A 27,926-nucleotide genomic window follows, 5' to 3' on the forward strand; every position below is an offset into this window, starting at 1 on the left:
AAGCAGCAATGGAGGGAGCCGTCTGCTTGGAATGCGTCCAAATGTTCAGTTTCGTCCGTGGGGGAGAGGGAGAGACTCTGTTAATCTGGGGGTATTCAATCCTGATTCGGGTCAGCATATTCCTTTTCCATCAGAGCACTTAACTCCTTAATTCAATTAATTAGGGCCATAACCAAGCCAATTGGAACCATCCTTCCTGTTTTGAGACTGCTATCCGTTTGAAGGGGTATGCTAGACAGCGGTGGAATGCTAAACCGGCTAAGTGGAACCCGTCTTTAGAATGCTAACTCGGCTGGTTGTTGTGCGGTGGCTTGCATTACGAATAGGCAATTTACGCGTGTTATTACATTGTAGTTATTATGAAACTGCAGTGTAATTATAATGTATCTACAGCTTGTTGCAGCATAATTGATATAGATTGGGGTGTTTGCAGTTAAGGTAATTGCACAGATTGTCTGAAAAGAACTTTGCAAACATAAATCTTGCCCATAATAATTCAGAGAGTTAGTGTTTTTTTTAAGATGTTGTTTTTAACTCACTTTTTAATGGACTGTTTTAGGAAAACAAAAACTGGAGGAAAATATGTGTTATATGGTTCAACATGGTCTGTTTATCTGGGGATGTTCACCCTTCCCCTTGCTAGCATCGGTCTCTATTTGCAAAGAATTTCAAAATCAATGCTTGCTTCGGTAGTCCTGTGGGGAAAGTAAATTAAAGTGCACTAATTAACAAATGCAATTAATTATAGATCTAATTGTATTTGCAGTGCATGGTAACCATGCCACTACCTGATACTGATACACGAGAGTGCAATCAAGCAGCTTTCCAGCCAACGTGGATATAATAATCTCTATCATAATTCATGGATGGACGGTAACATTTTCGGGACGACGGGAAATAAGGCCGTCCCATTTCCGGCTGGAATGCAGGACATCTCTGCGATTAAGGGACTGTTGGCAGCCCAAGCAAGTAGCCGCCAGAAATGTGTAGCACCTCTTTGGGGAAACGCAGACCTATTTCAGAAATTACACCCAAGCAATGCCCCCCATCTCAGCCGGGGCGGGGGGGCGGGGGGGCGTGAGGTGGGGGTCGTCTCAAAGCGGGGGTGCGAATCACTGACGGCTCTCCATAGATCTCACTTTTGGCTCTGCCCCTCGAAGGCGCTCGCCTGAGTGCTCGGACACTCGGAAGGCTCCCGCGGGTCAGGCTGCTGTAAATTGAGCGATAGCCCTGGAGGAGGGGGGGGGAAGGAGACAAGCCTGGCTTGTGCTTCAACCCAAATTGCGCTCGCCGTCACAGGCATTCCCTATCGATTTGTACTTTGTGAGGTCCCAGACGGAAGGGGGGGGCGGGTGAGGTTTGGGGGGGGGGGGGGGGTAGGGGGCATGCGGAGACTGGACAAGGCGCTAACATTGATCAGGACCAAGCCCTGGTCCAGTAATGAGCAAGGCTGGGTACATGTGCCAGGACAGGACTCCTGGAGTTAATTTGCAATGTAAATTAACATGTATAAAATGCCTTACAGGCAAAGGCCATTCGCTGCAGCAGTGCTTCCCAACCATGTTCCTAGCGATATGGTGTCCTCTAGGTTTTCACTGCTGCCCTTACAAAGCACATCTCGTTCTACAGCTAGGCATCTTGTTCAGCTGATAATTACTAGTCAGTGTGCGATGGTAATGAACCTACGGATGTAATCTCAGAACAGCGAACCATACACTGCTAGAATATCAGTTGCTTCAATACTCTCTTTCCTGCTTTTATTTGGTAACCTGAAAGTAATGGGCATGTGTGTCTGTTAGGCAATGCTCTCAAGGTATTATAGGAAATGTAGTTGTGCCTCGGCCTGTTTTGAGACTGGCCTGTTTTACCAAAATAAAATCTCTACTCATGTCATTGGATTTCACCCCTCATCTTCAGAATGAAGAATATGTTCTTACTTTCATCTAACAATGTGGCATATTTCTTCCTAGTTCTAGGGCTCTCATTAGACTGAGTGGCAGCAAACAGCACAGCACAAATGATACATTATGAGGTTATCCTTGCCTGCAGTGGAACAGCTGAAACTTTCAAGGTTATCCTTATTAGCATCAACAATATTGTTAATTTGGCTAGCAGGCACCATTCTTTTTCTCAGATATTTTTTTCTCCACGATATACATTAATCAGTGGGATATGCACTCAAGCAGTGGGCATTCTGTGGGGCTCAAGGACATAGTACCAGCTGCCCTCCTGTGACTTTAACCTGAATCCTTGGAGCTACAAACCCAATTTCTAACTCACTACACCAGAGTGCCCCTTAAACTCTATTACATAGCTCGGACACAGGGTCACGCTGTGCCTGGTGGAGAGTGTAAGTGCTGCTGTGTAATGTTTAGGGAACTTGGCTCATAACTCAGAGGTTGCTGGTTTGATTCCCAAGTGGGGTATTGCTATTGCACCTTTGATTAAGGTACTGAATTTCCCCAGTTTCCCCTCATTTTTGAAAATATATATAATGTATATATTGTATGTTAAATAAAATGTAAGTTGTATAAGTGGCTTTGCTGCAACATGATTTGAAGTGAATGTTAATGTCTTGCTCTCACCCATTCTCCAGCAAAACAGGAACACAGCAAGGATCTGTGAAATATGTCCCTCACATGCTATTGTACCTTGGGCTTCAAATAAGAAAATATGGCAAAAAGGGGAGGGTAAAAGGAATTCCAGGCTCATTTATATTATTCCACCAATCACAAATTCAGTTGTTTCCTTTTACAATTCATGGCAGTGTACCACAGACAAAATGTACCTGCAGTTGGACTGGTGGGAGTTATCAATGGTGGGAGTTTGATATAACTGGTGGGAGTTATGTATGACTGGTGGGAGTTTGATATAACTGGTGGGAGTTTGATATGACTGGTGGGAGTTTGATATGACTGTTGGGAGTTTGATATGACTGGTGGGAGTTTGATATGACTGGTGGGAGTTTGATATGACTGGTGGGAGTTTGATATGACTGGTGGGAGTTTGATATGACTGTTGGGATATGACAGTTGGGAGTTTGATATGACTGTTGGGATATGGCAGTTGGGAATTTGATGTGACTGTTGGCAGTCTGATATAACTGTTGGGTTATGACAGTTGGGGGTTTGATATGACTGGTGAGGGTTTGATATGATTGTTGGGATATGACAGTTGGGAGTTTGATATGACTGTTGGGATATGACAGTTGGGGGTTTGATATGACTGTTGGGGGTTTGATATGACTGGTGGGGGTTTGATATGACTGTTGGGAGTATAATATAACTGTTGGGATATGACAGCAGGAGTTTAATATGACTGTTGGGGGTTTGATATGACTGGTGGGAGTTTGATATGACTGTTGGGGGTTTGATATGACTGCTGGTGGTTTGATATGACTGTGCTATACTGGCCCTGTTCTCATACGTTTTTGCCATTTACTACTTTTCAAGAAACTATATTCAAAAGAGTAATGGGAAAAGTAAAAATAAAAAAAATAAAAAACATTTTAAAATTCCAGCCTGAATTATGTGCTTTTGAATATACACTGCCGACAGTATTATTTTAACAGACAGCTTACCGGCATTGGGTTTCTGCAAGGTCACTCGACACTACGACTGGGGCATCTTGGGTAAATTACATCTCCATTAGCAACCTAGGACAAGCTATAGGTCTTGTTGAAAGGGGGAATAAGACTTGGCTTTATCTTATCTAATGGCTCGGGTTGGTGTGATTTGTGTAGTGGACTTTTGGAATTTCCTTTCAGGGTTCACGCACAAGATAGAGGCTCTTAATGGTCCGTGCGAATGAGAAATTTCTGATGGATGTAATGGTTTGAATTTACACAGCACACTTCTTCTCCAGATCCCTGAAAGAATTTTACAGTTAAAAGGGGAGGGCACGTACCGGGGTGATGAACAGCTGGTATTTTCACCCACAACACTAACCACACGCCAGCAGAGGTGGAGATGGGGCGAGTAATTGAGCGTATTAAACTGGCTTAATAATCATGATTGAATAACCAGGAAATTATTAGGTTGCCAGATTGAGGGAAATTGAGATTTGGAATTTGGCTATAATCCTGGGGAATCCCCCAGTTCTCTGCTGAAGGTGTTGCGGTTACAGTGAGGTTGCATGTCCTCTTTATTTAGGGCTGTAACCATTGCTGCTCCATACTTGTACTGTACTGTCTCATACATCATCTGCCCAAAACAATAAGCTTGCAGTTACTGGTCTAATTGCTCCCATTTGTTCTCAGTGTGGCATTGCACCCTTTGCAGAGGTGGAATACACTGTCTGCAATATATTGGAATAAGATCTGTTATTAATAACAGGAAAGATTTTTTAACACATCCAAATATGGGAAAGTATTTCTACTTTCAGATATTGCAATATACATGCTTAAAACATTGGTGTGAAATTTTTCCACACACTAGTCCACGTAGATACAGTATATTGCAACATATTTAATTTTTGTAAGACATTCTCTATAGGACATATTACAGAGATATGACAGCCCTAGCCATTTTTTTTATTTAACCAGGTTAGTTTCACTGAGATTAAAAATCTCTTTTTCAAGAGAGACCAGGCCAAAAAGCAGCAATAGATTACAGACATTCCAAAATTACATAATTTAAAACAAAAGCAGCAAACATTTACTAATTTCACTTTCCTCCTTAATTTTAAACCTTGCTTTAAAATCATTTAGTGATATGACCTCCTCTAAGTTAAGCTCTTTCTGGAGCTCATTCCAAGCCGAAGGAGCTTATCATCCCAATCAGCAGTTTTTAATATTTCTGTATTATTTGTTGACATTTTTGTGATCAGATTTTGTGTTGTGCTTTACCTAGCTCTGTGTTGCAATGCTGCGGCTAAAGGTTGTACTTTTAAATTCTAAATTCAGTCAGCAGTTTATCGAGCAAGGGGTCCTTTATCTGATGAGGAACAGTCTGACCTAGAAATCCAACAATTAGAAAATATTTTTGAGTAAAATGTCAGGTTTTTTCAGCTCAGTTCAGCTCAGCTCAGCTCAGCTCAGCTCAGCTCAACTAATCAGCTCAGCTCAGCTCCAACTTCAGCTCAGCTCAGCTCAGCTCAACTAATCGACTCAGCTCAGCTCAGCTCAGATCAGCTCAACTCAACTCATCAGCTCAGTTCAGCTCAGCTCAGCTCAACTCATCAGCTCAGTTCAGCCTAGTTCAGCTCAGCTCAGCTCAGCTCAGCTCAACTCATCAGCTCAGTTCAGCCTAGTTCAGCTCAGCTCAGCTCAGCTCAACTCATCAGCTCAGTTCAGCCTAGTTCAGCTCAGCTCAGCTCAGCTCATACTCCAGCTCAGTTCAGCCTAGTTCAGCTCAGCTCAGCTCAGCTCAACTCATCAGCTCAGTTCAGCCTAGTTCAGCTCAGCTCAGCTCAGCTCAGCTCAGCTCAACTCATCAGCTCAGTTCAGCCTAGTTCAGCTCAGCTCAGCTCAGCTAGGCTCAGCTCAGCTCATCTCAGCTCAGTTCTCTGCCCTGGTCAGACTGATCCGGCCTCTGTCTGTCACCCAGGGAAGGCCCTCAGAGGAGAATGACCGGGAAGAGTCAGACCAGCAACGTGACCAACAAGAACGACCCCAGGTCGCTCAACTCCAGAGTGTTCATCGGCAACCTCAACACGGCCATCGTCAAGAAGACGGACATCGAGGTCATCTTCGCCAAGTACGGCAAGATTGTGGGCTGCTCCGTGCACAAGGGCTTCGCCTTCGTCCAGTACATGAGCGAGAGGAACGCGCGCGCCGCCGTTGCCGGGGAGAACGCCCGCGTCATTGCTGGGCAACCGCTCGGTAAGTCTGCCCTGCGCTCTCATTGGTTCATTATCAGTAACCCCACCCCACCCCCCCCCAAACCCCGTACCCCTGCCCCATGACACACACACAGTTTCTTCTTCTTCTTCTTCTTCTTCTTTTTCTTCTTCTTCTTCTTCTTCTTCTTCTTATTATTATTATATTATCATTATTGTGGTGTTGTAATGCTATAGGAAATGTAGATGGCAGAGCAGATCAATGGGCTTTATGGGGCATTCTTTGCTCGTAGCAGAATGGATCCTGTACACACTCAGGCATATATATATAATATAGTAAATGTAATATGCCCTGGGTTTCTGTTATATGGGAGAAACTTCATTGTGTGTTGATTTGAAATGATGTTTTCCTTTCCTCCTCCAGCCACTCATTTTTGTACTGATTCTGAAAGGTGGCTTGATTGCTTCTTCTTTTTTTCTTTTTATTTTTTTTTTGTAAAATGCTTGTGGAAATTACATGAGCCGCTTGAGGCAGACAATGGTATCTGCAAACTGGAGGGATTGTGATTGAGAACCGGAGTGCATCTCAGCAGGGGACATTGAGAAAGAAAGCATGTGATTCAGAACAAGTTAGGGGAAAAAATCCATGAATGATATTTATGAAAAAAGAGCCTGTGAATTGGTGAAAGCGCACTTCTGAATGTGCATTGCAAGACTGAACCTGGCACATTTAACTGCACCTTTAAGGATGAAAAATTATGATAAACTGTATGACCAAGGAGGGGGGCAGGGGGTGATGGAATAGTTTTAAAGAAGCTGCTAAGCACGCCTTTACACTGTCATTTCAGTGCATGGATAACTATCTAGGTGTCAATCAGGTGTGTGTGTGTGCATGTCTGTGTGCATTTACACATGTACATTTGACCGAGAGAGATACTAATAATAATAATAATAATAATAATAATAATAAGAACCAAAAAAAACATCAAAATATATATGTAAATAAATAAAAATAACCCGTTATCGCAAATCATCAACACAATTGAGAGAGAGAGAATTTTGTAGCATCTGGCTCATCCAACCAAACACTTTTCCTGGGTTTTCATTTTCAAGAATCGGATTGGCTGTTAACTCTCCGTCCCATGAGCTCAAACTGAATGAAGTCACGGTGCGCGGTCGATATGAGAAGAGGTTGGGGGAGAACAGATGCGGGCGGAGCAGGAAGCAAACAGTGGCAACCCACAGAGCTTATCCTGGAGCTCGGGTCTGTTTCTGGGCTGTGATAACTCACAGAGATATCCCACAATGCCTCCTGCTTGCAACGTGAGAGCAATATGTCATTACAACTTCCTATAACGCTGCAACACAATGTTGTGATTCAGTTGAGGCTTTGTAGAAACATCTTTGTTCTTTCTTTGTTCACCCCCAGTAAGCCACAACTTACTAAGGTTGAAAATATGTCTAGAGCAGACTTAAGCCTCTATCCCACACACATTTTAATGCGTTGATGATGTGCCCGTGAATCAACAATATCACGAGAAACCAACGTGTTCACACCCTTCCATGACCGCAAAGCATGTTTGAGAAAAACACCATGCACACGGTATAAACATTTCCACCGTGAAAGCAATGTACAGACCATTGCCCTGGCAACGGGCTTCCATATTATACTCCAGCTATCACATTAATCACAGGTACGGTGAACAATTTATTTCCCTTTTTTCTCCCTGGGATGGAATTGCCAATTGTGACTGTGACACCCACAGAGAATATAATAAACCTTTATTATCTCACAGGGGAGACATCTAGGTTACAGCCAGCCTCAGACATAATAAAAGTTAAAAAAAAAAAAAAAACAATCAATTTGAAAATGCTAAATGTTATTGGTGGTCCCCGCTACGTTGCTTTTGGAGCAGTAAGCTGAGGAACTTGCTTTTCGGGTCATTTATACCCCCAGTTCCCCATCTGACAGAGCGAAGCTAACCATGACTTGGCACTCAGGGCTAATGCCAGAACCTGAGATGTAGGCAATGAAGGGTGACTGAGGTGTCACGCACCCAAATTAAGGCCGGAGCTTCCGTGTGCTATGAGGGTGCTCTCTGATTTCACCTTAGAGTATGCAATGTGTAGAGACAGCGACACCAGCAGAAAACTGTGGGGAGCACACCAGAACCAATAAGTACAGTTTTTTTTTTCGCTCAGCAGACATGCTCAGTTGTCCTGTCCTGGATTTAGCTAGCTATCCCTAAATTTGAGCCTGAGCAATGGATACAGTTGTAAGGAGCACAAACTGGCATTTTGACAAAATGGCTTAAATATCTATATATAAATATATGTATACAGCACTAAACAATGTTAATGGAATTACTCTGATTAAGGTTAGCTGACATGCTGCAGTATCCTTAACCAATCAGGATATTTAATAATATTCCCTTTAAAAGAACAGGACGATAAACTCTTTACAGGATGTTATTTTATTTGGTATCAAGAAGAAGAAAAAAACTATTCCGAGGCACTTGTCTTTAGACATTCTTAAGTTTTAAAATGCCTTTTATTAATATTGCAGCATGCCGTGTGGAAACATGAAGGAAGCCAACGGGTTTCAGCCGTAGCCTATAGGTTTTATAATCCTGTAATTGATGCTGGCAGGACAAATTAATTAAAGAATTAACTAATTAATTTGTTCGTTCATTCGTGCGTCATAGGCGACTTCAGGTATCACCGTTATGACAGCAAACAGCATAAGAAAAGCAACTGGGCTAATGCAGTTTTTCTTTCTGCCTAATTTTATCTTCATTACCAACGGTCACCGAAATATGCCACGATCTTCTGCTTAATCATAATCGCGTTAACATATTATTGGAAATAGAATGAATCTGTCTTCAATGTTAAGCTTAAATGCGACTGATTTAACACTGAAAATCATCTTTCAATTTATATAATTCAAATTAAAACGTGAATGTAAATAAACTGTCTTTAATTGTGTAATTATGAGAAATAAAGCATGCAATTATGTCCAAATGTTGTTTAATTAAAATGGATTTAAATATTTTTCATCTCGTTGACATAATAGCTATACTGTTGTCTTAACTTTCTGCTATAAACGTTCCTTAGAAGTACTTCGGCTGCGCATTACGTCATACAGGTCTCCGACTAGGGTGTGAAAATATGACGTAGGCTAAAATAAATAATGATAAATAAATTGTTATGTTTGTGTGGTAGAAGAATTTACTACATTTTTGTAAATAACAAGTAATTTTGTTGTCTAATATAATGCTCGGAGTTAACATTAATATTTGAGCGGAAGTATTTTATTTTTGCTGTCAAATATGAATAGAGCCCAATAGGGAAACTGGCTTTTTGAGCAGAAATCATAGATATCAGCAGGGGGCGACATTACTTCCAGAGATAGCCTAATTAATTGGTTCAGACAAGCCCCACCCTTCCGTTGTGCCGTTCTCTCCTCACTAGTCATGGAACCAATTCTGAAGTGCAAAATAATCACTCTAAAATGAGTACATATGGTTCCTATTGGACTCACATAAACTCTAGGGTTTTACCTGTGAATTGGGTCAAACCAGTGTTAGTGGTGAGATACTGCATTTTCACCATCATGGTCACCAAGGAGGCCATGAAAGGGTTCTTGACATTGCATCATGCACCCCTGAATACCTTTTTCCATTACAGGGTTGTAATAGAGTAGGTCAGGTATTGGACACATTTTCACGGCTTCGCTGCCCTCAGCCGAGGCTTGGCAGGTATGTTTGCGTGTTACGATAAGACGGCGTATTCGATGGTTAAGGCCAACCAAAGGCCGCCTCGCTTTTCGGGTTTTCCTTCGATCGATAAAAACCACTTCGGCTGCAAATGTTATTTTCGGCTCAAGCCGAGGCTCGACGATCCGCCTTGTCTGCCGCGAACACCGTGACGGGCGCCGTCGGCGTCAAGCCCCGCCTCCCCCCGGCAGCCTCGGTGTCGCCCCGGCGACGCTGTCAGCACCTGCTGTCACCCGCGAGGCAGACGCGAGGCTCCGGGACACGGCCTAATGCCGCTTGATGGGAATGAAGTGCCAAATGCCATCGACAGACCCGATTGTGATTGGTGACATTTACCGGAACAATTATAAAAGCGAGAGAGAGAGAGAGAGAGAGAGCGAGAGCGGGAGATTGTGAGAGAATTTGAATTTTAAACCCCGTTTACTGGGGAAGTCTTGTCAGTCAATGCAGCAACTCAGAAAGTGAGAGAAAGAGAGTGAGAGGGTCGGGGGGAGAGAGAGAGAGAGAGAGACAGATATTTATGGAGAGTGGGGGATAGAGAGAGAGACGGGGAGAAAGACAGGGATAGAGATGGATGGAGAGAGATAGGGACTGCTTATCCGTGTGCCGGCTGATCGCGCGGAGAGCGTGAGCGGAGGGAAGAGGCGTCACGGTTCACAGAAGGCGGCGGTGCGGCGGGAGAGAGAGAGAGAGGGAGGGAGAGAGAGAGGAGAGAGAGAGAGAGAGAGAGAGGGAGAGAGAGAGAGAGGAGAGGAGGGAGAGAGAGATGCGGGCTGCGAGGTGAAGGCTTTAAGGAGCCATCAGGATAAACGCGGGAAACAGGAACGCTCCCTCCGCCGCGCCTGACCGCGGCATGCTGGGAATTAATGAGGGCCGCGCCGATAGCCATGCAGAGCGTCTGCCTGTTGCTCCGACTTCCGCTGGGGCTCCTATAGCATGCCTGAGCAGGTGTGTGTGTGTGCAGTGTGTGTGAGTGTGAGAGGAGAGGGGGGGGGGGGGGGGGAGAGAGAGAGGGGGGAGGGAGAGAGAGAGGGGGGTGGAGAGAGAGGAGAGAGAGAGAGAGAGAGAGAGGGGGAAAGTTCATGAGAGAAAAACGGTGAGAAAGAGAAAGTTGGAAAGTGAGAGAGACAGCCCGATCTGTATTGATTGCAGGCTTCCCTCAGATTCTTCTTGTTTTTCTGTTGTTCCATCTAAAGTGTGTGTGTGTGTGTGTGCATGTGAGTGTGTGTGTGTGTGCATGTGAGTGTGTGTGTGTGCATGTGAGTGTGCGTGTGCCTGTTGTGTGTGCCGTGCGTGTGTGCACATGTGTGTGCTGTGTGTGTGTGTGTGCGCGCACACCTGTGAGTGTGCGTGTGCCTGTGCGTGTGTGCACATGTGTGTGCGTGTGTGTGTCCTCATAACGTCCTCATTCTGAGAATCTCTGAAGTCCCCTCTCTGTAGTCTGCAGGGCACTGCATTGTTCAACACCCTGCCATAATTATTAGCTTTAGAGTGATAACATCCATGCAGTATCACCTAGACCCCTGTGCTCCAGGCATGAAGGCTTTCATAAAGCACTCTTAATTGGGCTTTGTTTGGTTCCTCCCTGCGGCAAATAATCTACTCTTCATTTAAATGCCAGAGTTTACAGGAGTCTTTATTGGGTACTGATGCACTGCTTGCATGCCTCCCGAGTAGAAGTGCATTGACTATAATTAGATTTTGAAATTATGGTGGAGTAATTACGTTTGTCATGTGGTCTAGTGGTTTCCAAAATTTTTGAACCTCACGATCCATTTAATGAACAAACAGGTATTTATGTTTGCGGCTCAACGCTTCTTAAAATGTGAGCCTAGCGTATGCTTTAAAATGGAATTTAAACTTTTTCTTTTTTTGACATGTCAGAACATGTGCTTTTTCACTGTAATGAGTGCACCTAGTCTAGTATTTAATTTCTTGAGTATGTATTGTTACAGAAACACTAGACTTCACTGCCTAGTAAAAGGGTCAAGTGCTGGGTTGGCTTTCCATGTTTTGTGGTCTATGGGCGCCCTCCTGTGGTGAAATGTAATAACAGAAAAATCAGCAACATTTTGTACTTTGAGTTTCAGTGCTGTAATACAGTGGTTGTCAAAGCTCTCCTTGGGTACCTGCAGCCAGATACAAATATTTAATGTGTTCCACCTCAGGCACACCTCATATAACTAATCATACCCTCATTTCGTTTCCATCAGGTGTGTTCCCGATGGGACACGTCAAATGCCCGAATCTGGCTGGGGGTACCCAAGGAGTGGTTTCGGGAACCAGACTGCTGTAATAGATTGAATGCCAAATTATAATTTTCAATTAAATTTCAAATTCTTTCCAGGCATTGCATATTTCAGTACCCTATATTGTGAAAGGTTAACTGTAACATTAAGTTAAACAAAAATCATTTAAATTTATTTAAATGAAACTTACAATAAAATATAATTACACTATAACACGTAACAAGTATGATGATAATAATATTGACCGTTTCTGTTAATTATGTTCTTATTACGGAAGGGCAGATTCAGTTTCCTTTTTTTGTGATTTCCCAAATCACTAAGAGTTTGGACCTTACAGTAGTGCTGAAAAGGCAGTAAGAACATTTTTTTCACAATATCTAAGAAATTAGCACTCTGTCTTCAACTCCTTATTACCACGGCTTATCCTCTCTGGGCAAGCCCGGTCTTTCAGGGCTGAGGTGTTCCCGTGGCACACATCAGAATGACGGGACACAGAAGCACAGCGTCTGTTTTCTCGTGCGCGCTGCAGCCAGGCCAGTCGATGGCCACTCCCGCTACTGTCACGTCGTCAACAGCACAACGCTGCAGCCTCCAGTTTCAGACCCAATCTATCATCCATGGTACATTAGCTTCAGAGCGGGCGCCAAAGCGCAGAGAATCAAATCGTCATGCTGCTGCAACGTGGATCTCCGGAACGAGGCGAGGTACATTAGCATTTATTATGATTGCATATGCAGTGAAACAAAAACAAAAAAAAGATGTTTTTTTTTTTTTTTTTGGAAAAAAAATATTTTGCTGCTGTTGTTCGGTCCGCATGTGGCGCGCATACTTTTTATTTCAAGATCCATTAGCCTTTGAGAGAGGGCTGCTCCCCGTGATTGTTACAACCCCTGCTGCTCACTGCTGGTCTTAAACCTCGCTCATCAGCTATCAGAGTGATGGCTCCCAGTGGATCTCAATTAGTCAGGCCCTAATGATCATTTCCAAAGCACGCTGTGAATCAGAGCACACGCACTTCATATTTAATGTGATTCTATTCAGATTCTAAGCAGTATTAAGATAACTCGCGTCTGTGAGCCATCACCCAGGGATCCGTGACTGAAGTTATATCTGCAATACTGTGGTCCTCCTTGACTGGAGTTAAATTTGCAATACTGTGGCCCAGTGGGACTGGAGTTAAATCTGCAACACTGTGGCCCTCTGGGACTGGAGTTAAATCTGTCGATAGTGCAGCCCTAAATTCTGTGTTTTCTTCAGAGATACAACCAGAGATATCGCAGAAGCCAAAACCCAGCTAATGGAAAGCCAAGCAGAACACTCCAGGGCCAGAATAGTGGATACAAACCATCCATCCAGTCAGTTACGTTTGCAGACCATGCACCCGGACAATTGCAAATGCAACATGAAATATCGCACTATCGGGGCTGTCAAATTGAAATCCTGGAGGACTACAGTGTCTACGGGTATGTGTGGTTTCCTTTCGATCAATAGCCAGTTGAGGCCTTGGCAATAAGACGTGCTAGCCAAGTATTGTTTAGCCAAGCAGTGACTTAAATAAATATCTGACGCTGAAACATCAAAACTAACAGACACTGCTGATACTCGTGAACCTGTGAATTAGATACCTGTGCCGTGAGCTAGACGGTTTGGGTCAGGACCACGATGGCCAGGTGATCTTACATCTGTTGTAAATGCACGAAGAACCTGGATTGTTTCATGGCCCTTCAGAGACACTGATCTGCCACCAGAGGGCGCACAATAAGACGAGGCCTCCCTTGGCGTTCTCCCTATACGTCAATGACTGATGGAAGTTAATTACGCTGTTCCATCGCTAATAATGCTAATGATTCAGGTGCTGCTGTTGTCTCTCCGCGCCGTGCATTAAAATACTGACAAAGAGAATCGGTTTCACTTCTCAGTGTCCCTTTCTCCGATAAGCCACCTGCCCCTCTTTCCTTTTCCATGGTACAGCACGAGAGGAAAGGCACTCAGTGGCTGTCAGTGATTGAGCCGCAAATAGGTTCCGCGCGCGCTTGTGTGGAAGCATACAAATCCAATTATGCTATTCTAATGGAATTCTGCTATTGCACAAAACATGGCAATTTCAAATAGCAATTGAAAACGCGCACTAAATTATGATTTTTTTTTCCCTCTCCACGACGGAGCAGAAATTAAAGCGCCGAAGATTTGCAGATGCCGTCGCGCTAATCACCGAGAATCATTGCAAACGCGGCAGTCCAAATAAATTGCTGACAGCATTGAGAGCTAACATATATTACAAAGGACAGCAGTTGTCAGACTATAAAATCGGGGGACAGTTAATACAAAAAGTCTGTGATGGTGCGCTAAACGTGATGAGAATTTGGCAGGGCATTTGGTTGAAAAAAAGCCACCCAAACCCCGTATAACGGAGATATCCATATCACAAGGATGAGATCTGTACCCTCTGTCAACGCCAAGAATCAACAATGGCTGAACCACGGATTTCCATGTGACTCACAAATCAATATCCCTCAAACAATTAAAAATAAATAAATTAGACAGGGGGCTCTATCAGGAATAAAATCAGCTTTGTAGTCCATCTTATTTATTTAATGTTTATTTGATAGGGACAGATACATTTAAACATAGATTATTGTGAAACAATACCCAATGCAATGTATCACAGCATTTATAGCATGTGCTAATTTATGATGCTTGTCACTAGATGGGCTTTTCAAACATCAGAAAACTAAAGTAAAAAATGAAGTCAAATTTACTCTATCAGAGTTGATTTAATAATAATAATTTTGCTGTAAACTGTGCTAAATGGGCTAAATGAGGCCAAATGGAGGCAGGGAGAGGGCTGTGTGAGCAGAGGTGGGACCCAGAATGCATCAGGATGGAGACAAATGGGACCGAGGAGCAGGATCTGGGACACCAACCAGCCTGACCCCCGAAGGACCGTGGCTACTGCGTCTTCCTTTCTGTTCAAGGTGAACAGACGATTAAATGGCAACATCACAGAACACCTTGTAGGGGTGGAGCTAAGCCGCGTATCCACACAGCTGAGCTACAGGTGCACTGTAAAGAAGTTGCCTGTATACCCATATATATATATAACCATGAGTATTTCGACAGCCCTTGGTATGATCCTGTTTTTCATGATTTGGGCTAGGCCTCAGTTCCAGCGAAGGCAAATCTTTATGCTACGGCATACAATCACATTTTAGACAATTCTGCGCTTCCCCAACAGTTTGGGGAGGGCCATTTCCTGTTTCAGCATGACAATGCCCCCGGGCACCCAGCAAGGCTTATATAGAAATGGTTTCGTCAAGAATGGCCTGGAAGAACTTGAATGCCCTGCACAGAGCCCTGACCTCAACCCCTTCTAACGCCTTTAGGATCAATTGGAAAGTATCAATGCTCCAACATCCAGCATTCCCAGAAGAGTGGAGGTTGTTATAGCAGCAAAGGGTCGGCCAACTCTATATTAATGCCCGTAATTTTGGATGAGATGTTGGATGTCATGTGTTCGCATACCTTTGGCCGTGTAGTGTATGACTATATTTGGTTACTAGCTCACTGAGCCTCCCTGCTCCTGCACATGACAGTTCTGTGCTGCGCTGCATTGTCTCTGAGAGTGGATTCATCTCAGTTTGTACAAGAGGAAGAAAGGAAGTCTGAGCTTGTCAGAATGCTTTTCTCTACATTTCTGCGTTTTTTTTTTTTTTTCCATCTCTATGGTAGAACAAAAGATACCGAGCTAATGAAGCCATCACAAAAGAAGTCAGACAGCTGCAGAACTTCAGTGGACTAATTAGGAATTATAATTCATGGCAGCCAGCTTTGCAAGGTTTAACAGATTTAACAGCTGTGAAATCACCACAGCGTTAAGATCTCCTCCAGCGAACAGACTCTTACAAACAGACTAAGCTTGGTTGCTAGGTTATGCTGATGTTTCCACACCAGCTTCAGATTCATGGGAAGGGCTTTGATGTCTTTCTCCCAACCAGTGGTGTTCTGTCTATTACTGTATCAGAGATGGCTGCCCTCCTGAGTAACAGCTAGTATGCTGATCTTTAAACAGCAGAGGGCGCCGTAGACTATATTTTTATTTCTCAAAATTTTTTGTGATGGTTTTGGCATCACTGAAAAAAAGGAAGGCACCGTTTGGAATGACAAGCTATGATAGAAATACTGAGTGACTAAGGGAGAAAAAATATTTATTTCCAGCAAAATAATATTGACAATGAAATGATAAAGATTGCTTTCCATACATACTTCAAAGCCACTTAAATTGTGTATGTTTTTATGGTTACCTGAAATTTGTAACCAGACATTATTGTATTAATACAACAGATATACAGAGGCAGTCAGCCACTACAATAGCCAGCCATGTATTGACAGTAAACCATGGTATGCCATACATCAAATGAGAGTTCAATATCGGATGTGGTAAAAGTAATGATGGCAATAATAATTCAAAAGGAAAATAATGCCTCCATTCCGTTAAAGACAAAAAGTACATTGATTTATGATCCTTCAGCCACTGCTGGCTGCATTGACAGAAGACAGGAAAATTGATTTGTATTTTGGTCATTATTCTCCTGAATAGATTTCACTGTCTTAGGCATTTTGATTCAGTTTTGTCAAAACAAATTATACAGCGAACATACTAGTACAAGCATGTTGGATACAATACCATGTAAACATGACCATGGCATGATCCTTATGTTTCATTTACAATTCCAATTGCACAGACAATCGGGAACACTATGCAAACACAATCAGTGCCACTTATAGACTCACATTGGAGAGAAAGGACATGTCTTAAAAATAGAAAGTAATCTGTTTGCTGGCATCGTGGCAAAGGAGAACAGCCTTCACGGAGAGTTTTATGAACAACGGCATGTTTTGAACAGCGATGGCAAGTGAATCGATATATACTGCTACATGATATAGTGCTGTGCGTATCCTTGAGTTCACGGTTAATCTTGTGGTGTGCGAAGGCTTAAATTGAGTCCGTTGTTATAAAAAGAAAAGAAAACATAAAAATATATTTAAAAAGAAAATCTAACTTACCCAAGCTTTTACATTAAGTCACCTCTAAAATGTAAAGCAGTCACCAAATGTGCCTACAGTAACGACAGCAACAGCAGTAATAGTGATACGCAAATAGTTTTGCTGTACAAAAGATAAAACTCATGATGATGATGATGATGATGATGATTTTTATTATTATTATTATTATTGGTTAAAAAAAGGGGGGGGTTAAAAAGTGTTGTAATTCCTACTCTGATCACCTAATATGGAATAAAATACCCTCAAGCTGACGGACTACACTTTAATTTCATATTCATTGTTTCACTGTTCACATTCAATGTCCTGCAGTACAGAGGCAAACAAAAAAAAAAAAAAGTGTCACTGTCCAAATACTTTCAGATTGCAATGTACATACATGCATACATACATAGATACACACATACATACATACATACATACATGCATATATACATGTATACATCTGATAGAGGTTTGTGAATACTGTGATTATCAGAAGTTGTTTCAAGCTTGAATTGTGCTTCCCTTAATGACTCAGATTTGTATGGATGCCCTTCGCCAGCCGCTCCTCAGATTATAGATCAGTGCCTCAGTGCAAAGCTTTGCACAGTGTGATGCCGCCCGTCTCCCCACGGCTTTAATGTCACAAATGGATTTCTTCTCCACTTCTCTTCTGCGGCTTTTCCTGTCTTTTGTCGTGCCTTATTGGAGTGTCACTCAAAGGAAATTCAAAAGAAGTGTCAAATCGCAAATATCGCCATCAGGAGGCGGGAAAGCTGTAAGATATTAAGCTGGGGGGGAACAGATTTTCTTATTCTTCCTTCTTCACTTCCCATTTCCACGCTTTCATGTTACTTTTTTTCCATTTTTGTGCTTTCGTTTGATCATTTTGCACGCTTATACAGTTTGTCATCCCTCGTAGTTTTCGGCACAGTTTACTCTTTATGGCTCTGCAAATTGCTTTGGTTCAAACTGCGTAAACGGCTCTACTAAACAGAAGGATCAGAGAAAAATGTTATGTTGAAGATAGTTTTTTGATTGGTTGATTGATTCGTTTATTATTAATAGGTTAATCTGATTGATTGATTGCTCGCTTGCTTGATTGACTGATTGATTGACTCGTTGGTTGGAGTTTGAAGTAAAGTGCAATAAGACCCACTGAATACACATTTTTATCTCCACCAAACATGCATAACAGACAAAGTGCAGTAGAGTGCTAGCGTGAGGACTATACTAGCACCCAGCGTGTGGTAGAAGGGGAGGTTGATTATGCAGTAGCACAGGAGAAGAAAGGCACAGGTCTATGACTGCTTAATAAAAATGGTGGATGTCAGCCAGGCATCAATACACTATTCATGAAACGCTGCATGAATAAGATGTGTTTTTATGTGTTGTGCTATTAAATACCCCCTAAAATATGCAGAGCTATTGCTTATTATTCTTATTATTCTTCTTATTATTCGGTGGTGGGAGGCATGCTGGCACTGTGCACACACAATCTTTGATTCATCTGAATATATACACACGCAGACACACGCGCGCACACACGCGCACAAACACACGCACACACACCTACACACACGGGCACACACGCATTTGCATTTTCAGGGCTACATTTGCATTTGGCCACGAACTGTCAGTTGAGTAGCCCAGCTCCAGGGTTTACATGACAACCTACGTAGATACATTTCAGTAAAGTTCTGTATTTAATCAGAACTATATGCTTACAAATTTCTCTGTGAAATCACTACAGCAAGGATTAAGAGTGGGAGAAATATTTTTTTTAAATACAACTTTGATGTAAATGAGACTGTTGCCACCAACTGTGTTATTCGATTATATTCATCTTGATTCACACTTGGCACGATGTCACTTTTTCATATTTGTTTATCGCCCCGGGGATCAAATAGCCCACGCGTAATTGCTATGCTGTGGTTGTCAGAGCGTCAAGAACCCCCCTTTTTAGTGAGCTAAGTGGAATCGTCCCAGCTGGCGGACTGGGTAGAATTTACCTTTGTCACAGTGGAGAGGGTCTATTTTGGGGAAAAGGAAGGAAGAGAAGGCGACGTAGGTTGTATTTCTGCGCGTCTGTTTGTGGAACCAAGTTAAGCTGGACCTCTGTAGCATGACTATGTATAAAGGCAAGCGCCGTCATCAACGATGTGAGTATTCAACTGGAACTGACACGACGAATGACTCGATATACTTAATATGATACTGCGCTGTAGTCATGACTTGAGATTCGGAAAACATTTCTGCCGCTATGAAAATGTTCTGCTCGTTTCGACTGGGAACCGGCAACTGTAAATAATGACCTGAGATCATTTTCTATTTCCGATTTTCCACTTGCAGATATACTTTTATTTCTTCAGTTCATCGTAATCCTGGAGCGATACTTCCGTATACTTTTTTTATCATGCATTGTAGCCTATGTTTTTTTCCTTCTTCTTTCTTTTTTTTAACTCCGATGGTCTGCTTTATAATCGCTTCACACTGGCTTGCGAAGAATATGACCGATCGATATATGGCAGTTTCAGAAATTACGATAACGATATACCAATAATTGTTTTTTGCGTCTAAATTCACTTGAACATCCACTCTGCAGTTATAAGACTAGCTGGATAAATGTTTGTCTATATTAAAATTAACTGAACATAAGATATAATTCTCACACAAGTTTCGCATTAGATTGCAGTAGTAAGATTAGAACCAGGAATGCTATTTAGTGTCAGGCCAAATACTTCTGCGAACTGAGACGTTTTTCAATAAATGACATACAAATACAATGTAGGTCCAGATTAGAGAAGCTACATGCAATTCACTATGAATACAGCTTGCAAAGTGATACGAAACGTTACTGTCTGTGATCGCATTGGCAAATTAATTCTGTTTATTATGTCATAAATTTTACAGGAGTCAATAATATATAGAATAATAATGTATGGCATGTCCTCAACCGCGGACCAAATTAGTCGCAAATAATGCAAATGAATGAATTGGTGAGGAATTAATAAATGAATGGATGAATGAATGAGGCAGTATGTGTGGTCTATTCTGTATTCGTATTTGAAACAAATTACATGTGCTACAAGTCCCAACGGTAAGAAATTATTTTAATTAAAATGTGCCGATATCTAAAGAAAATATATTATACCCAAATAACTCACGAGCAAATATTAGGTGCGCAGAACAAGGAACAAGGACAGGAAAATGGACATTTAAAAAAACATGACAACGAGAAGTAAAAAGCGAATGCGGAGCTGGCCTGTCCTTGTAGCCAATTTTGCTGTAGTCACATACAGGCTTCTACATCTAAACTCTTGGGGGAAAGCAAGTAGTTGTGGCGTCCAACAGCGTGGGCGCGCTAACGAACTAACTGGAAGAGCTACCGGAAAGCATAACGAGCAACCACGCGCGTTTTCTACAGTTTCCTTGGTTGTATCATGTGTGCGCGAGCGCGTGAGTCCGTGGCGTTGGGGTGAACGCGCGGTGGTGCACTGCACACACATTGGCACGATCCACATTGAAGGAGTCAGCGCCTTTAATAAGCTCTATGATCTCAGCATCATGTGTAGATCATCGACGTGAATGGGATGCCGTTTGGAAAAGAAGTTTGACACAGATTTCACCTGCAGGCTACTGAGTCAAGTTTGTGTGTTGATTGCGCAAGTAGCCGGCTCTTTTATCAACTAGCATACACTGTAAAATGTCCGGTGTTAATTAAACTCTAAGAGTAAGTATGGGTCCTACTGGAACCTGTGTAGCTACTCTGTAAGAGTTGATTTAACAGTGAACGTTTTACTGTGTATGCCTGTTTGCTATGTAACTACGTAGCGCTCACTTTTAAGATTAGGCTTTTTTTTTAAATAGAGAGTATGTTGAGAGACTTGTATCCAGCTGTGAGTTGCTACATTTTATTTTACCTATTGAATTTATCCGCTTAATGTGGACACGAACACGCCTGAACATTATATTGTGCACGGTGTTAAGATCCTGTACGTGGTGGAGTGGGGAGTACGCAGTAAAACATTATTTGTTTAATCAACTGAGTAGGCCTACATATGGCCCTAATTGGACTCATATGTACTCTGTTGGAGTTGAATTAACCCTGTACCTGGGGTAAATGCATTACTTGATTATTCTTTATCTTTAACCTTTTAGACACAAATTTCCTACAGATTACTGGCAAGTTAAAATAATTGTCTCACAGATAGCTGTTCAGAACAAGATTATTTCTTCTGTGCATGTCAATTAGTGACATTATTTGCAACAAATAAATAAATAAATCTCAGGGATCTAATTGAGCATTTTCAAGCTGTACCGACTACTGAACAGAAAAAGTATGTCAACCTACTGTAGGTATTCTGAGGACCCTTTACTCAACCAGACCAGATTAAATGATTAAGTCAGGTGTGCTTTTGTGCAGGACATGTTAATGACCTTTTGTGTTCAAAATTTCATGACATCAACCTTGAAGCTGTACTTTCTGTTGTGACAACAACAACATATCTGTCAAAGTGGGCCAGGACCTGCCCAAAACTGGGACACGGACAGTTAAATTCCTGGCATTATTTCAGCTCCAATAGGGACCGATATGTAGCACTCTGTAAGAGTTGATTTAACACTGAACATTTTACTGCGGGGTCTCACATTGTGAGACAGGTGGGTATTGGGTCAGAACTGGAGCACCAGGCTAAACTAGCTGTAGAAGAGCCTGGAACTGAAAAACCCAGAATACAATATGATCTTTCCTCATCTTTGGACAGTCTGCATTCTCTGATTTCTGACTGAAATAAAATTTAATATAAAAAAGACATCCTGGATGTGCACATTCCAAGGCTGTTCGTGTCTTTTTCAGTATGATGTCACGCATATATTTGGATTTCCCAGTTCAGTAAATCCCCTTGAAAAACGCCTTGGGGCTTAAGCACGAAAGATAGAGAGGAGACGCACTTCAGTATGCGATTGCATGGGTATGTCTGGTCAGCAAGGGCACGGGCGAGAAGAAACAGATGTGCTTTACAAAGAGAATGTAGCCAGATCTGAAATCAGATGCTGGCTTAGCCTTCAAGCTACTGACAAGGTGGGGTTTGTTATAGCTTGGTTAAATGTATTCTCCCCGCCACGTATAAATAAAAAAACACAGGCTAGGAGAATGAAGTAAGCAGCAGGTGCTGCTGGTAATGCTCGCAGTAGATAAGACAGGCTGCACCTGATAGGCTACCCGCGATTCGATTGCATTGGTTTTACCGCTGGAAGCAAATTAAGCTTATCCTTGACCGCGTGATAACAGGCACCCCTCCCACTGTGCTGGAAACACGCGGTGTCCATTCTCCGGAGCAAGGCGGAATTCGGTAATTATTCGCCCTTCTGGAGCCGCTCGGTCGCCGCGGCTAACACCACCAGTCAGTCAAAAATCTATCGAACGTGCAATTCCCGGACGGCAGCCGGCTGCCGCGGTGTTGCGAGTGGACGCTTTCTGCCAGAGGACGTCAAAGCTGACAGGTCGCGCGGCCCTCCGAGGCACCGTCGAAACAGCTACGCGCGTTATTCTGCCATTATTTCGCATGTCAGGCTTCTCTTGACAGGCAGCGAGAAAAACAAGTAGAAATGGGCTGTCAGGGGAGGTGGTCTGCTTTGTCGTTATTCTCAGCTGTTCAGCTCCTATGGCCGTCCAAATAAAGGAACACAATTTGAAGCATCTAATCAGATCTGGTTTTAGAATCACTCTTTTTGAGAAGTGTTAATCTGATTCACCCACACAGAGAGAGAGAGAGGGAGGGAGGGAGAGGGGAGCTTGGCCACAGCCCAGTTTGCCAATTTTCCCCCTCCTTTTGAATCATACTAAGGCATTATTCATTAAAGTACCCTTGCAGTTATCAGTCCGGGCTGGTTACTGGGCTGCATTCTGAGAAGGAGTCTGTTTTGCTGGCCTGGGGTGTGACGTGCCTTTATCTGAAGGGAGCAGAGCAGCAGTGTCACCGCTGCTGCCGTCTCTGTCAGAATACATGTACTCAGACATGATGAGGATGTGGGAGTAAAAAAAAAAAAAAATTAAAAAAATGTTTTTGATATTCAAATGCTGCAGGCAAAGACTAAATTACTACCCCATTAGTGCAACTATCTGTGGCGGTATTGGTTTATCCTGCAGAGTTTGCATGGGGGTAAGAGATGAAGGGTGTTCATAATGGCTCTGATTAGTGCCAGCATCCTTTGTGCTGAGGGGATCAATAGCGATAGCTACATTATCTTTTTTGAGAGGAGGGGAAGGAGCAAGGGGGGCGGAGGAGGAGGAAGGAGACAGGAAAGAGAAAGGAGAGAACAGTGGGGAAGGAACAGAGGGAAAAGAAAGAAAAGAAAGATGAAGACCCCGTAAGTGTACGGGGAACCTTTTAGTGTGTCGTGGAAGAAACACGGTTGGCCTAATGTGCTTTCTGAGACACACGCATTATAAGGTGATACTATTCTCTGCAGTTTCCTTTCCACAAAGTTAGAAGTTTTAAAAAAACCAAGCCACAAAAGAGTGCACTGAAGAACAGTACCCACAGAGAACTGAACTGACATAGCTGCACAACATGTCTGTTTATCCCTTTGAATAGTATGTTTTTTGAAATGTTTTCAAAATTTTGAGTCAGTGTTCTGGAACTCCACTACTTGTGTTATTTGTAGTGATTGTTACATCAGCATTATAATGTTCAGTCAAGAACATTCCAATCACATATTTGTGATATCACAACTTAACGAGTTACAGGTAATAGTGTCCTGGATGAACAAAACTGACATGTGACATTCTTGTAACATTCCTGCAATGTTTGGGAAACGTTGGCAGATGTACACCCCTCCACCCTTGAAAAAAGTAAACTTGCTAGAGCCACATGTTGACCATGGAGACTCCCGAATGCTGTTGTTCTGCCTTTCATAATTAATTATGTTGTTGAATTAATTATGATGCACAGACCAACTGTCTTCAAAGAAAGCGAGGAGCTCACTTCTTTTAATGTCAGCTTGTCAAACAGATGAAAGGGACACTTTTATGAGGTTTGGTGGGTGGGGATGGGGGTTGATGGGAAATCAGGAGACATCTGTCTCCTAGCATCGGATTCCCAACCTCAAACCAAACACAAAACACTCCAATTTGCAATTCAAAGCGCAGCTTACCTGTGATTTCAGGACATTGTGGCTATTCCTGTTTGTCTACTACTGTATGAGGAAGGCTAGTGTGTTCTGCACTCAGAAAAAAGGGAGTGAAAAAGGTATGAAAAGCATGCAATGAATGCTACTGGGGTGGTACCCATTTGGTGCATAAAATTACAGCCCTAACCACAGGTTTCATAATTATTCTGTTCCTTTTTTTGCTTGTATAGAATGGTTATTAGCCCCCAAAAGCATTATTGTACCTTTCAGGAAACATTTGGGAAATTTGTTCCTTATAGAACAAAAATGTTCCTCCACTGCGTCGGACGTACATATACAAGGTTGAAAAGAGGAGAGTGTATGTGGAATCTGGATGCGTGCATACATGTTTGTGTATTCGTTTATGTGTGCGTGTATACGTTTGTGTGTGTGTGTGTGTGTGTGTATACATTTGTGTACGGGTGTGCGCGTGCAGTTTAGGGGTACGTCGTTTTCAGCACCACGGAGAGCGACTGGTTTCCACTGTCTGTTTCCATGGACATCAAATGACTGTTCACCGGTGGATATTTGTTTGTATTCTAGAATATGATTCTCCACACTGAAAAGTCAACATTGCAATATCTGGGCTGAGAACTTTTAAGTGATGTGTACAGCTATGAATGTAATATTCATTCTGTAGCTCAAAAACTGGGGAGTGCTTAAGAGTCCATGTTCCTCCTTTCTGAGGCGACTACATCCTCAGGTTGTTTACTTTACTGCAGGTGTACTGAATTCCAGAGAGCCTGTGTGTGTCTGTTTTTTCCAGACTAATTATTCTAGCTCAATTTATCTACAAAAGCTTTCTGAACAGCTGGTTTACTCCCATAACAGACCGCAGTAAAATGCTTTCGCCAATGAAACATGTGCAGTCTGGAGCCGTAGCTCGTGACTTTTATTTTAAAAAGCGTGGGAGGGAAAAAATAGATGTTTTCGGTTATTTCGATAAAGCCGGCGTGAAATCGCGAAATGGATCGGCCTTAGCAGTGCACCCCCGCTTTGAAGCGCGCTTTTATATAAAACCCCGAATGCGCGGGATCGGAATTAGCGAACCGTATCAGACTCATTGGCGCCGAGACCCGGCTGTGTCAGAGGAGATTAGGGCTCTCGAGCGTCGTGACTCTAACAGCGTACATGCAGTTAATGTCAGCCACCCCCCCTCTCCCCTCATATATTAATGTTATATAAATAACATTCTTTTTACTGAGCCTTCTTGGCATTATGATATACAGAACCTAATAGTACTTTTTTCTTGCATTTATCTGTCAGTGAATTGGATGTCATGCCGTGCGGTTTGGTCTGGTTCTGTTCGGTCTTGCGGTGCGATGCTTCAAATGGGCTCGTATTTTTCAGGCTTTGCTCAATGGCGGTCTGAAAAAAGAGCCAGAGGCAACCCTGAAAACCACTCCGGAGCAATCCTCGGGAGGTGGGCGTGAGAGAGAGGGCGATTAAAAAATAAAAATAAGAAAATATAAAATCAAATACAATCTCATTTTGGGCCTAAGAGAGACGAGGGGAGAAGCAGCTGTCAACAGAGATGAGGACAGAAATGGTGCTATTTGTAAAATAAAATCCACGTGTGAAATCCCAGCCTACTCCGTCTCTTCTTAAAATGTAATTCCTTTCGATTTTTGTCGACCGAAGGACAGCGGTATATCAGGAAATCCCCGGCAGCTTGGCTCCCATTTGTTTCAATCTGGCCGAATATGCGCTCGTTTTTATTAGCTTTTGCATTGTACGGTTTCATTTCTGTCCCCCGTGTGCTACTGAGATGTCATTTCCCCACCCAGAGTACATCACTCGCCGTCATAGAGGGTATTATTTTCACCCGGTGTTTTATGAGATTCTGGGAGATAGTGGGGTTAGACGTCTGTGAGCAGTGGACCCCATGGCAGGTAATCTCCCACCTCAAAGTGCACAATTTTAGCCGCCAGCTAAACGCAGTTACTAAGTTACAGATGCTTTTCAGCCAACCACTGGGATGGAACATGGCTTACCTCTGGAGGCTCGGCCCTGTCCTCTGACCACACCGGCATATGGAAAAAATAGCGAAAACAAACCTTTAAGATACCATATAAGAGTAATATGGAAAGCCTCAAACTTGTTCCACTGCTAAATTCTAAATGGTCATGCAACTTCGGCTTTGTGTTTCAGTCGAGCTGAAACGCATTAAAAAATGATAATAAGAAAGAACAATGATAAATAAAACTAATGAAATCCCAAATGAAATCCTGCCTTGGATTAAGGTGATAGAAAATGGACGAACGAATGAAATCTTGACCCTTCGACACAAAAGAAACTTTTAACTTTCCAATGCTTTGGTGGTGCTGCAAGGAAACCCAATTCGAGCCCACCTTACCCCAGTGAAAGCAGGCCAGTTGTGTCTCAGCCCCACAGACGGCCAGTCCGCTGATGACGTGGCCAAGGCTCAGACCGGTGATGCGTAAGCCAAGCGCTCCTTCTGCGGTCATGTGCTCACAGACCTTCCATGAAACAGGAGGGTTTCGATTGTTACTTGGTCATGTGACTCTGGTGTTATGTTGCAGACATCAACATGGCCGGGGAACCAAGACCCTACCGGCCCAAAGTGGGACCCAAACGGCCGCTCTCTGCCATTTACAGGTGAGGCGTGGTGTGGGATCTGAGCTCATTACCTTCATGCACTTTTATATCTCAGAAGGTACTGCTTATGCCCTGCTGTTTTGGTTTTGGATTTTTGTTTTTTTTTCACTTTCATTTCCCAAAATGCCTTTTATTTCCTTTGTTCCGTTGGTTCTTTGAACAGGGTGGTTGAACACCAGTAAATAACTCAATGCTGGCTTAAGCATTCTGGAACCAATCAGATTGCAGGGTTTTTCGGCAAACCAATCTCCCAAATTGCTTACCTCCCTTTCCAGATGCTGCACATTATTGGTTTATAGGGAGCAGGAATGCCTGCTGGTTTATGAAGCCAGACACATAGCCTGCACCAGACAGTTTATATGGATAGATACAGACAATATGTTGGCTTTTTTTGCTGCTTCATTCACATGTGCTTTCAAAATTTGTATGGCTGTGAAAGCTCATACATTGTGTCTGCTTCATTTGTTCCCCTGCAGTGGCTATGAATTTGACTATGACTACTACAGGGATGATTTCTACAGTCGGTAAGTCCAGTTTTCCTTTCTGCTGGTAGAACTACATTACAGGCTTGGCAGAGGGTCTCACTGGACTGTTATCGAGGTCAACTGGCCAAACCAATATTGAACTACACCTTAAATGTGTATTGCACTAGTTATACAAATGTGAAAAATATGATATGATATGAATATTGCTATATTATATATCAATATATAATATATTTGCCTAAATGTTCATTGAATAGCCATGTGTGTTTATTTTGTTTAGTTTTCTGGCTAGACTAAACAAAATGCACACAGCAATCCAGTTCTAACTGCATAAATTCTGCCCTATGATTAGCCTTTATTCAGTTCAGCCTGTGAGGTTTGTGAAAATGATGGCCTATTATAGCTATTGGGTTGAGTTTTAGATTGGGTTGTAATTTGGGGCCAAGAAATTGCTTGCGTTTGTCGGCAGCATTTACTGTTTTTTAGAAATTTATTTATTTATTTTCCTCCCGTGGTAAACCAAAGATCATTTTCAAAGCTGTGAAAGAAAGAAAAAAAAAATGAACCGCGTCTTGCAAGTGGGATAAAAAAAGAAAAAAAGAAAATTGCGTTATCGAACAAATAAAATCAATCTTTGGGAAATGAATAACTTCTGTCAGCCTGTGATGGTGAGTCAGTGAATCCCGCGGATCGGGGCGAGGTATCCGATGAGGCCGAGCGGCTCTCCAGACGCGCGTCGCACAACGGAAGTCAATGGACCGTATTGACGAATGAATGCAGACAGCCGCTCTCAAAAACATTTT

The 27,926-nt window shown here is 42.6% G+C and overlaps 1 protein-coding gene across 3 annotated transcripts in view; it reads left to right on the forward strand.

Annotated features, from left to right (window-relative positions):
• LOC135260759 (RNA-binding Raly-like protein) overlaps nt 1–27,926 on the forward strand; it is a 76,492-nt gene that overhangs the window by 39,814 nt on the left and 8,752 nt on the right. For 2 of the 3 annotated variants that reach the window (XM_064346286.1, XM_064346285.1), the window contains exons 2-4: nt 5,547–5,821; nt 26,563–26,638; nt 27,115–27,162. In XM_064346286.1, the coding sequence (XP_064202356.1) occupies nt 5,566–5,821; nt 26,563–26,638; nt 27,115–27,162 (380 nt within the window). In that variant the 5' untranslated portion in view covers nt 5,547–5,565. Of the gene's footprint in view, nt 1–5,546; nt 5,822–18,528; nt 19,009–26,562; nt 26,639–27,114; nt 27,163–27,926 lie in introns of those variants that run through there. The other variant, XM_064346287.1, reaches the window with a different exon arrangement.

This window comes from Anguilla rostrata, chromosome 8, assembly GCF_018555375.3.
Source record: "Anguilla rostrata isolate EN2019 chromosome 8, ASM1855537v3, whole genome shotgun sequence".
NCBI lineage: Eukaryota > Metazoa > Chordata > Actinopteri > Anguilliformes > Anguillidae > Anguilla > Anguilla rostrata.